General features: G+C 37.3%; 1 protein-coding gene across 1 annotated transcript; it reads left to right on the top strand.

Annotated features, from left to right (window-relative positions):
• The first annotated feature begins 6,504 nt into the window (after positions 1-6,504).
• On the top strand, positions 6,505-7,482 carry LOC141587454 (uncharacterized). The gene is made up of 2 exons (XM_074408939.1): positions 6,505-7,135; positions 7,249-7,482. Exons 1-2 carry the CDS (start codon positions 6,505-6,507, stop codon positions 7,281-7,283), a joined length of 666 nt encoding a protein of 221 aa, XP_074265040.1. The 3' UTR covers positions 7,284-7,482.
• The last annotated feature ends 4,399 nt before the right edge of the window (positions 7,483-11,881 follow it).

An 11,881-nucleotide genomic window follows, 5' to 3' on the forward strand; every position in this document is an offset into this window, starting at 1 on the left:
GAAATGTTTCTGTATTTATTAAGATAAGATTTGATGATACAAACTTATAGATGACTAATTGATAATAATGTTAATATTTATCTTAGTCTTCCAAAAATAAGATAATTTTTCTTGGTCTCCTTAATTCTATTTTTATTATTCATCTAAGCTCTCGTTTTATTTTCTTAACCTCTCTATCTCAATGTTTTTTATATTATTTGAAAATATTTTAATCAAGGATGAATAAATACGAAATAAGGGAAATGAAGGGAGCATCACTGAAACTAAAAAGCCGAAAAGTGTGACTAAACCAAAAATCAAAAAGCTAATCGAAACTTGAAAAGGTAATGATAAGGAATCGAAAATTAGGATTTGAAAGAATCGATTATGTAGAAAATGTTTGACAAACTAGCTGAAAAGTTAGCTAGTTTTTGGTAAAATGATATAATAATTATTTAATATTATAGATTGAAGGGGTGAAACATGGAAAATAACCTATTTCAGGTACCTGAAATCTCAAATGCTACTCTAGGTAGCATTTTATTTCAGGTAGCTTATTTGGACAAATAAGCTACTTGCCAAACACTTGCACACAAATTAGGTAGATGGAATTTCGGTTAAATAAGCTATTTTGGTCAAATAAGCTACCAGAAATGTCATGTCAAACAGAGCTAAGTAAGCTTTTTGTCAATCCGATCTACTAATATCACATTTTGATTTGAAAAATCCAATCCACGCATTTCTTATTTGGCACAAAATGACTATGCTATCCTACTCGATTTCTTAACTTTCTCATCGGTCCATTTACACACATAAATCTTTTCTAACACTAATAGCATATTCTCGTAACTACTTCTAAATCTTAAAATCACTTGACAATCCCTATTGTAGAACCCTACATGAACAATGACTCCCAACGATATTGTTTCCTCCCATTTTATCATTTAGCCCAATTTTTCAAATATCTTCTTCACAAAAAATATAAAATATAGGTCAACTTAAAAATAGAATAGGATACTTGAACTCTATTTGACAAGCCATTTAAGTTAGGTTATCTGATCAAAGTAGCTTATTTGACTAAAACTTCAGTTAACTTATTTTTACGCAAATGTTTGATGGGTAAATTATTTAACCAAATAATCTAGCTAAAATAAAACGCTATATAGGGTTACATTTACATTTCTATTACATTTTCAGTTAGTTGTCAAACATTTTTAATAAGTTATCTTAGTTTTCAGCTACCTTTTTAGCTATCAACTAAATTTTCAGTTTTTAATTCAATTTTCAGTTAATTTTACCAAACAAATCCTATAAATATTAATATTATTATTACTCCTAACATGGACTTGAATATAAATTAATTAGTAATTACTCCCCTTAAAAAGTTAATAAAGAGTAACAAATACTCTATATATTTCATTCATTCGTTTATCCTTTAAATTCTTTGTGAGAAAGATTTAAACTAAAGGTAAATAAACGATTGCAAAGATGGAGCATTTTGAATAAAGAGTAATGACGGAAAAAAAATAAACAATTCACAAAGAAAAACAAGAATTTTTCTCTTAAGGTATGATAATGAGTAATGACAAAGTAATAGTACATTGATATGAAATGAAATGAAATGGTCAATACCTTACTAGTTCAGCTATGTGGCCGATGTTCAGGTCAATAGTTATTATTTTTCATTAATAAGTGTATCTGTTAATAGTTATTATTTTTATTTATTGTAAATTCTACTTTATAAGTACTCACGTGCAAGTGGGAGATTTATGGTTTGATATTATTATTAAAATGCTTTTTCTCACACTTTTGTGGTCTTTGTGTTGAATTCAAATGATAACTAATGAGTGAAACGGAGAAAGTCTTAAATAAATTGACGTAATTAAATTCGGCTGTCGTATACAAACAAGGTTGAGTGGATATTGTCATAGAATTGGACAAATAACAAACTCATACGCTAAGCTTAGTGAATAGCCAATCTCCTAAATTGATAGATTAAGGTGTTATTTTGGGAAAGGTACATGTGAGGAATTAGTGTCCGACGTTAGAAGAGGCATTTATATTCAATAAATTCATTACTGCTTGAATATAAAACAACATTATCGTTCTAATGTCTTAATGATTCTCGAAGGTCGAATATATGTAGCCGTATTTGAGTTATTATTATGTAAGCATAATAGAGTCGTCGTTTCTAAATGATTTAAGATAAAAATTACGTTGGAATAATGCATTGAAAACTTACTATCGTTTTTAAGGAATCTATGTTCTTTTCGACTGAAAAGATTTGAAATTTATGGAACATAACTGAGTTAAATGAAGCTTAACTTAACTAAACTGAATTAAAGTAAAAGTTAATTTCTAAGGAAATAAACTGAACAGAATTTAATGAAGCTGAACCAAATAGAGTTAAATCGAATTGATCATATGAGTTAAAAGTAAGTCCAAAAGAACATGGCCTTATTGATATGTTTCTTTTGTTACTTTCTTTGTTCCGGTGATATGTTTACACTTATTTTATTTTATGAGAGAGAAATAAAATAAGTGTAAACATATTACTAGAACGAAGGAGGGAGTACTTTATATTAGTACGTTGTCATCTTGTAGGAAAGATCACTGATTATTTGATTGCCAAATGACAGATTATTGAACCCGTCAATTAAGGGTGAGCTTTTAATCTTTTGCACCGAAAGACTTCTAAAGCTATGGCCTATAATCAAGCAACACAATGACTGAGGTTTGCAAAACGAAAACATAGACTCAACCAAAATGGTCTTACAAAAATAATTTTATCTTATTTTAATTGGTGTACATTTAATACGAGTTTGAGTTCGACTCCCCCTACTCTCCTTTTGTTTTTTTTTACCTTATCAAAAGAAAAAAGAATGTCCCAAAAGAAGTGTCAGGGTGTTTATCGTCTCGGTATTGAATTGGATTGGACCAAATTAGGTCGACCGAAGATCGATCTAGTGAAAAAAGGCAAACTAAAAGCCGTGCCAAAAAATAATATACTTCTCTCTGCTGATCATTTATTTATCTTTAATTTTGGCACAAAAATTAAGAAAAAAAGAGGAAGCCAATTATTAGATGGCTGGTAGATCAAATTGAGTGTGTAGGATCAAATTGTCCACCAAAGACATTCCTAAAATAGAAAGATAAACAATTGACTGAGACACCCAAAAATGGAATAGTAAAAAATAACTGAAACGGATGGACGAAATCACTAAGGGGGTGTTTGGTATGTTGGGGCTGGTGTCCTTTACAGTTAGTGCAAGGACTTACAAATTTCTAAAAGGATCAAAGGGCATACTTTTGGTATTATTATCAGTTGATCCACGTTTATTAATAACGGTTGGCTTGCTAGATAAGTTTGACGTTATTGTCATACAGATGGCGGTGATCAACTGGTTCCTAAAAGTCACACCTATAGGATACGTTTGAGAGATGTGACAGTATGAAAATACAGTCATGTTGATGCCAAATTTGACTAACCAGTTAGTCGGAGTTATTGACTAATAATTAGCCAAAAGTGATGTTGAGATATTTTATTTAATACGGATTAAATAACATGGGCTAAGGCGAATTAAGCAGTTAATTCGTAAATTAAATATAAACGATTATATTTGATTAATGTATATTGAATTAATTATACAATATCGTCTTTGTCGGACATGTATTAATATTTCAACTAACCCGTGTTATTAGTTGATATTTTAATAGCCGATAACCGATGACGATTTATAATAAAAACCGCGTCATATACATTTAGCAATTTTCGTGCCGGACCACGAGTTAAAATTAAGAGGAAGTGGAAGCCCACTTCCCCATGAGGGCTCACGGATGGCCGAATGGAGGAACAAAAGGAGAGCCTCTCCTCCTTTCTAACCTAATGATTCATTTTTGACAAAAATATTAGGGTTTCAGAGCATTCTTCTCTGAAATTTCTAGATCTCACATCGAATAACCTCACAATAGCTCTCTCGATATTGCAAGACAATTAGAGAGCATTTCTAGCACAAGGGCATAGTCTCAGACGGTCTTGGGTGCAACGATTAGGAGGAAATCTCTGTTGATTTCTGTTCTTTACGCCGCACATCAAAGGACCCGAGGTTGATTCTTAATCTTTACCGTTTTCTATTGTATTTCGTTTATGACCATAAATCGCATGTTATATTTACGTTATAATCCTTAAAATTAAGGGAATTTTACGGATATTTCCCTACAAGTGGTATCAGAGCGAGGCCACGTAAATTTTTCTATGTGATTTTCATCAAACGATTTTGAATCGATAATTTTTCCTCTTAAAAACCATGCGGCAACCTCTCGGCAATTTTTTTTTGTTTTGCACTCGGCTGTTTTGCGTTTTTTTTGTCTTGGGAACCGTGTCCAGTTTACACGGTTGCACTTGTTGTTTATTTTTGTCTTGAAAACCGTGCCGTCACATATTTTACACGGCTGTTTTTGCTTGATTTTTCGATTTGTTCTTTTGCATATTGTTATTTTATACGGAGATTATAGCAATATGTTAATTTTTGACAATTGTTGATTTGATTTTCCGCGTTTTAGATCAAAAATTGCAATTGTTTTGCTATGTCAAACTGTTTTCTCGAGGGTTTTATGTTTTCAGCATGTTTTTGCCCTTGATCGAACATGTTACTACTCGATCGAGAGCCCTTCTTTGTTGTTTTTGCTCGATCGAGCACTTCCAGTACTCGATCGACCTCTGTTTAAAACCCCACTGTTCGATCGAGTAGTCCTCGTACTCGATCGAGCGATCTTGTCGATAAAGTCCTCGATCGACCACCAGTTTTGTCGATCGAGTTCTTTCTGTTATTTGGCATTCCTCTCGATCGACTAGCAGTTCAGTCGATCGAGCCCTTTTGTTCCTCGATCGAGCACTTTTGTCCCTGGATCGAGGGATTTTGTTTTGGCAGCTTTGAATTTTACTCTTTTGTTTTTAAATTCTCTTTTGGCCATAAATTGTACATCATACGGATGTTGTACACTCGCTTGATAGTGACACGGTTCACTCACGTACCATATAGTTATTTTAAAGCGAATTTAAAGTAACGGATTGTAATTGATTAAAATTAAGTTGATAGAACCAGTTTTGTCACATAATTTTAATCATTAAAAGGTGGTTTGGATAAATTTAACATAATTACGGAATTATGTCACGAATAAATTTGTTTTAGTTGATGCATTTTATTTATCGTTTTTTTGAATGCCTTGAATGCTTTTAATTACGTATTTATTTTTTTTCAAACAGTTGTAACTTAGTGTGGCTTTAGTAGAACGTGTTACCGTAATGATGGAACACGGTCTTGGTTGTATTTTGAGATCTCGTATCTCCGTTTTGGATTTTTCACTTGTAATTACAGTTTTTTGTATTTAGAATGTAAATAGGTTTATATTTGTAAATTTTAATTGTAATTTTGAGAAGACCAAAGATGGAGATCGGATGCTCACTCCCGCTACATGGACAAAGATGGAACATCAAGACAAGCTTCTTGGGTCCAACGGTGGATTCCAAAGTTGTATTTTGTTCTTTTTACTAGGATAGGCCACACTAGGAATTTTATTTACGTATTGCATTCTTTTATTTATTTTTCGTAACGATAATATGCATCATATTCCGCCTAAAACCAAACCACCTAATAATTGCATGAAAACTGACTCATATAGAGGTCACGCGTTAGTTTTCTATGACATTAATATGTCACACGATTTTAAGCCATCACCTAAGTTAATTCATTCACATAATGCTAGTTATTCGTTCACTTAAAATGAATTAAAACTAAGTTGATGGGATCTTCCTCGTATAAACCAAAATTGAGAATGGTCTTTATAGGTCAAACTCCAATGAGTCCCTTCTTCGTCGGTAGGCATAATATGACCCCTTCTACGTCGGGTAAGTTGGAACCGATTGACCTATTTTATCTCAACACTATGGTCACTCGTACGATCCTGTGATTATGCTGGACTATAGATAGGATTTACGGAAATCTATCGACCAAGAGTTCTTACGGAAGAATTAGCTAAACAGTTGGCTTATCAATTTGCAGAAATTGAGTCTTGGGATCACTTGTATTATTCTTGAGGGAGATCAATTATGCAAGTGCAATGAGTCTACACGTTAAAATGAATAGACTTAAATCACCTCGATGAGTTGCTTATTTCGTTCTTGTTTTTCTTTCTTTTTCAGTGTAGAACACGATCAATTAAACTGCTATAACGAAATGGCTGGTCCTACTAACGACCCAATGCCAAGTGCCACATTGGACCGTGAGTCCTGGCTTCGGATCTTCATGAATCGATGAATCGGTCTACTCGATCGAAGAATGATGGATCAAACTTCGCGGACCGGGAGGCGACATTACGGAATGCCGCCGCCGCCGACGGAAGCTCAAATATCTAATAGAGCCCATCCCGCCAAACCCAGGTCCCACGGCTAGAGCTAATGAGATCGCCAAGTTTAACGATTTCTGTATGGAAGCGGGTGCGATTAAAAACGTACTCATTTTTGCAATGGAACCCAATTTGCAGAAATGCTTCATAGCCCATGGTGCAAACAAGATTTTCACCACGCTCACCAAGGAATTCTCGAAAGCACCGAGAATCGTGTCCTATGAGCATACCACTCGCTTCTTTGATGCGAGACTCCAGAAGGGCCACCCAGTTAGCCCACACATTCTCAGCATGATTGAGAATGTCGAGAAGCTGGAGACGCTTGATTGTAAAATCAGCGAGAACATTGTGATTGACCGCATGCTTCATTCACTCCACGATGGTTTTGCGCTCTTTAGAGCGAATTACTATATGAATGATTTGAAGAAAAGTCCCCATGAACTGCACTCCCTTCTCGTACAAACCGAGAAGGACATGAAGTTCAGTGGGAGCATGAAACAGGATGTTCTCGTTGTGTCAAACAAGGGCAAGGGTAAGGGCAAAGCTAAGGCAGACCTAGCAGTAGGTAAGGCGAAGTTTAAGAAGTCGGGTTCAGGTAAGAGTGGGCCTGGTGAGTCGAGCAACTCATCAGGCGCGACAAAGAGCAAGGATGCTAACATGGAGTGTCACCATTGCCACAAGACTGGGCATTGGAGGCGTACATGTCCCGTATACCATGAGGACATAAAGGCAGGTCGCGTTAAACCTGTTGGTATGTTTTCTTCCTCTTCTACTTTTATTCATATGATTAAGATTAACCACGCAAGTTACGGAACTTGGGTACTAGATACTGGTTGTGGTTCTCATCTGTGTAATCATGTGCAGGGGCTCCGAAACATCGAACCCCTCGTAAAGGGTGAGGTGGACCTGCGTGTCGGGAATGGAGCACGAGTGGCTGCCGTCTCGAGGGGAACATACGTGATCCAGCTTCTTAGCGGATTTGAGTTATTTTTATATAACTGCTATTATGTACCCAGTCTTTCGAAAAACATTATTTCAGTTTCTGCACTTGACAAACATGGTTTTTCATTTGTAATAGAGAATAATTCTTGCATTTTCTCATTACACGATATGATTTATGGCAAGGCAGTCTCCATGAACGGAATTTATGTTTTAGATCAGACCACCGAAATATTACACGTAATGAATAAAAAGTTAAAGGTTGGTGACAAAGATCAAACATACTTATGGTAATCGCCGTATGGGACATATTAATGAGAAACGCGTAAAACGGCTCATAAAGAATGGAGCTATCTCGGCCTTTGATTTTCAATCATTTGGCACGTGTGAATCATGTCTCATCGGTAAGATGACTCGTATTTCCTTCAAAGGTGTTGGAATGCGCGCTGCTGACCTATTAGGACTCATACACACGGATGTATGCACGAGAAGGCTATAGGTATTTCATCACTTTCACTGACGATTTAAGTAGATATGGCTATGTCTACTTAATGAAGCACAAAAGTGAATCCTTTGAGAAATTCAAAGAATACCAGAATAGGGTACAGAACCTACTGGGTAGAAAGATTAAAACATTACGTTCGGATCGTGGTGGCGAGTATCTTTCTCACGAGTTTGATCAACACCTTAAAGATTGTGGGATTGCCTTACGTTAACTCCACCGGAACACCTCGGTTGAATGGTGTGTCCGAACGGAGAAATCGAACTCTACTTGATATGGTTCGATCCATGATGAGTCACACCGTGTTGCCCGACTCATTATGGGGTTATGCTCTTCGTCAATTTGCTCTAATACTTAACCGAAATCCGTCTAAAGCTGTTGACAAGACTCCATATGAACTATGGAAGGGAACGGTCCCTAACTTGTCCTTTATACGGGTTTGGGGCTGCGAGGCTTATGTCAAGTGGAGACACGAGGATAAGCTCGGCCCGCGATCGGTCAAGACATACTTTATAGGTTATCCTAAAGGAACGCTTGGTCATTACTTTTATTCGCCAACCGAACAACGTGTTTTTGTTGTGGCTAGTGAGACATTGTTAGAGAAGGAATTTCTCGAGAATGCAAAGAGTGATAGAACCTTCGAACTGTCGGAGATTCCAGAACGAAGTACCGAGCAACCATTGGAGGAACAAATTCCTTCAATCCCGGGTGCGGTGAACATTCCTGAGGAACCTAGGAGGTCGGGAAGAGTCTCTATTCCTCCGGACAGATACATTGGTATGGTCGAGGAACATGACAAAGATGACATTCTACTCTTAACGAGTAGTGAACCCGCAACCTATAAAGGTGCCATGACCAGTTCTGACTCAAAGCTATGGCTTGAGGCCATGCAATCCGAGATGGACTCCATGTATGAGAACAACGTATGGGATCTTGTTGACTTACCTGCTAAGGTTCGTCCCCTTCAATGCAAATGGCTTTACAAGATAAAGCATTCTGTGGAAGGTCAACAAGATATCTATAAAGCACGACTAGTTGCTAAAGGTTTCACCCAAGTGCCAGGTTTGCACTACGATGAAATTTTTGCACCCGTAGTCATGCTGCGTTCCATTCGGATAATCTTAGCGATTGCCGCTTATCATGACTATGAAATTTGGCAGATGGATGTGAAAACCGCCTTCTTAAACGGCTTTTTGGAGGAAGAGTTGTACATGGTACAACCCGAAGATTTCATCGATCCAGAACATCCTAAGAAAGTATGCAAGCTTAAGAGTTTCATTTACGGACTTAAGCAAGTATCTCGGAGTTGGAATCATCGCTTCGACCAAGTGATTAAAGAGAATGGATTTACTCGATCGGTCGAGGAGCCATGTCTATATATCAAGTCGAGTGGGAGCAAGATTGTCTTCCTAATATTGTATGTTGACGACATACTCCTGATTGGGAATGACATACCTCTCTTAATTTCGGTGAAAGTATGGTTGAAGAACCATTTCCAGATGAAAGATCTGGGTGAGGCACAAAGAATTTTGGGCATCCGTATCTATCGAGATAGATCGCGTCGAATGTTATCTCTCAGTCAGGAGTCTTATATAGACAAAGTCCTAGAGAGATCACTACAGGAAAAACGCGGGAAACTGACGGAAAAATAAAGCCCATACTGACGGCATTTCCGTCGATATTTCCCTTTCCTGACGGAAATTCCGTCAGTAATCAGGGGTCAGCTTATTTCGTCAGTAAAATACCTGTACTGACGGAATTTCCGTCAGTCTTCCAAAAAACTGACGGAACTGTGACGGAAAATCCGTCTTTATTTATAGGTCTATAGTGACGGAATTTCCGTCAGTGTTTCGTATTACTGACGGATTTTCCGTCAGTTGTATCTGACACGTGGCATTCCACGTAAGTTTCTGAAACCAAATTAACAGAGGGTAGTGACGGAATTTCCGTCAGTTTTCTAACTTTATTGACGGATATTCCGTCAGTTTTCTGACTTTACTGACGGACATTCCGTCAGTCACATGGACACGTGGCACTTTCCTCTTGAATCTGGAAAAATGGAGAGGGAAAGCAGTGACGGAAATTCCGTCGGTATTTTGAAATTACTGACGGAATTTCCGTCAGATATATTAAAAAACAGGCCTGGAAACAGCAGCCTGCTGCCCAGCCACGATGCGTTTTTTGCATCGTTTCAAATACAGCCTGCTGCCAGCCACGATGCCTATTTGCATCGTTTCCAATATAAACAAAACCTGCAAAACACATCCAATCGTCGACCGCCAAGCGGGAATCCATTTTCACGTTGACCGCTAATGCGGGAATCAATAGACAACAAAAGAGAAGGGGACGCAAATTGTTTTACATAAAAACATAGTCAAATTTGTACATTGTCTTACAAATTAAACAGATAATTGTTTTATCATGTCTTTCATACTTACTAGACGACAATACTAACTAAACTAAAGTTCTAACCTAAAGGCTCTAACCTAAAGGCTCTAACTTAAAGGCTCTAAGTGTTAATAGGGTCAATAAAACTACCACCAATACCTCCAAACCCGTCATCACCACCCCCAAACTCATCCCGTCTATGTGGAGTAAATTGTGAACACTTGTTTGGGGGTTGAGATGCTTGCAAATCAGCCCAAGCCTTTCTCATTGCCGCCATTTCTTCAGCCTGTTCACGAACCTGTCTTTCAAGAGCAACTCGAGCGGATCGCTCATCATTCATTTGGGTGGAAAGCTGTGAAATTATGCTAGGAGCATAAGATAAAGACCGTCGGCCAGCTTTGTTAGGAGGAAGATCATACCATATTTGGGCCCCGTAGGTCCCTGTCCCAAACATCCGGTTCTTCTCGTCAAATCCTCCTGACCTTATAGTAGGCCCGAATCTCGTCGGAGAGATCGTCCAGTGTGGCAATGGTTGCCTCATCTCCTCTTGGAAATCACGCTGAAAAAAAATAGAAAATCGTCGAAATGATATATATATACCTATCTTTATAAGAAAGAGATTATCGTTCTTTGTAATAAAAATAAATATTAAATTAAATTCAAGAATTTACCTCAACATCAGCCGCTCGAGGGTTAACCCACTCGCCCTTCTTATTTTTCTTCGTCTTCATGAACATCTTGTGGGGGGTGGCCTCTTGACCCTGAAATTATTATGGAAACAAGTAAAATCAAGTATATTTTTGTCAATCATATATATTAAACACTTTTTAAAAGCAATATAAACAATACTTACCAATTCCTTGAAAGCATCGGAGCAACTCTTCCGACCAAGAGTGTGGGTGCCCAATGCTTTCCCATCTTTCCCACCCAACTTCCTATTTGCCGTGTCACAGGTTCATCATCTGAAAAAAGCACTCCCACTTCTTCCTCTGATTCCTCATTTTCGTATCTAATAAGTTCTTCAACTTCATCTTCATCCCCTTCTTCTTCGACGTCTCTGTCATATTCCCCTTGGCCTCTTTCCACTGTCACTTCGTATACATCTTCATTATCTGTATCTTCCAACAAAATCGGTGAAATTGAGTGATCATTCACAACCACATCTTCTTGAAAGACACTTTCTTCAATAGGAGCATCAACTTGTGATCTTGCCTTGGTTTTAAAAACTGCGGACCACTGAATACCTTGATTACCTTTCTTAATGGTTGGATAAGGAGCATAACAAACTTGATCGACTTGAAAAGCTGCCACAAATGGGTTATGTCCACGAAGTTTCTTTTTCTCGTTTACATCTACAAGTCCATAAACCTTATGGATACTAAGTCCTTGTGGGGAATTATCAAGCCAATCACATTTAAACAATATAACCCTATAAACCCTTTGCCCGGCATAATAAGAAAGCTCAATTACTTCATTTAGGGTTCCATAGTAGTCCAACCCTTCAGTTGAATTCACAGAAACCCCATTGCTTAACGTAGACTTCGAAACATCAACTCCCTCCTTATAAGCTCGAAACTTATAGCCGTTGATGGAATACCGTCTCCAAGACTTCACCATGTTACTAGGACCCAATGCTAAAGCTATTATTAGATGATCCTTCAATCTATG

Source organism: Silene latifolia, chromosome 6 (genome assembly GCF_048544455.1).
Source record: "Silene latifolia isolate original U9 population chromosome 6, ASM4854445v1, whole genome shotgun sequence".
NCBI lineage: Eukaryota > Viridiplantae > Streptophyta > Magnoliopsida > Caryophyllales > Caryophyllaceae > Silene > Silene latifolia.

What these genes read in the sequence shown, in the direction of transcription:
- LOC141587454 (XM_074408939.1), top strand. Translation starts at nt 6,505, where the DNA reads ATGGAACCCAATTTGCAGAAATGCTTCATAGCCCATGGTGCAAACAAG. An exon ending in AGGTCGCGTTAAACCTGTTG is followed by an intron (nt 7,136 to 7,248) that starts GTATGTTTTCTT and finishes AATCATGTGCAG; the next exon opens with GGGCTCCGAAACATCGAACC.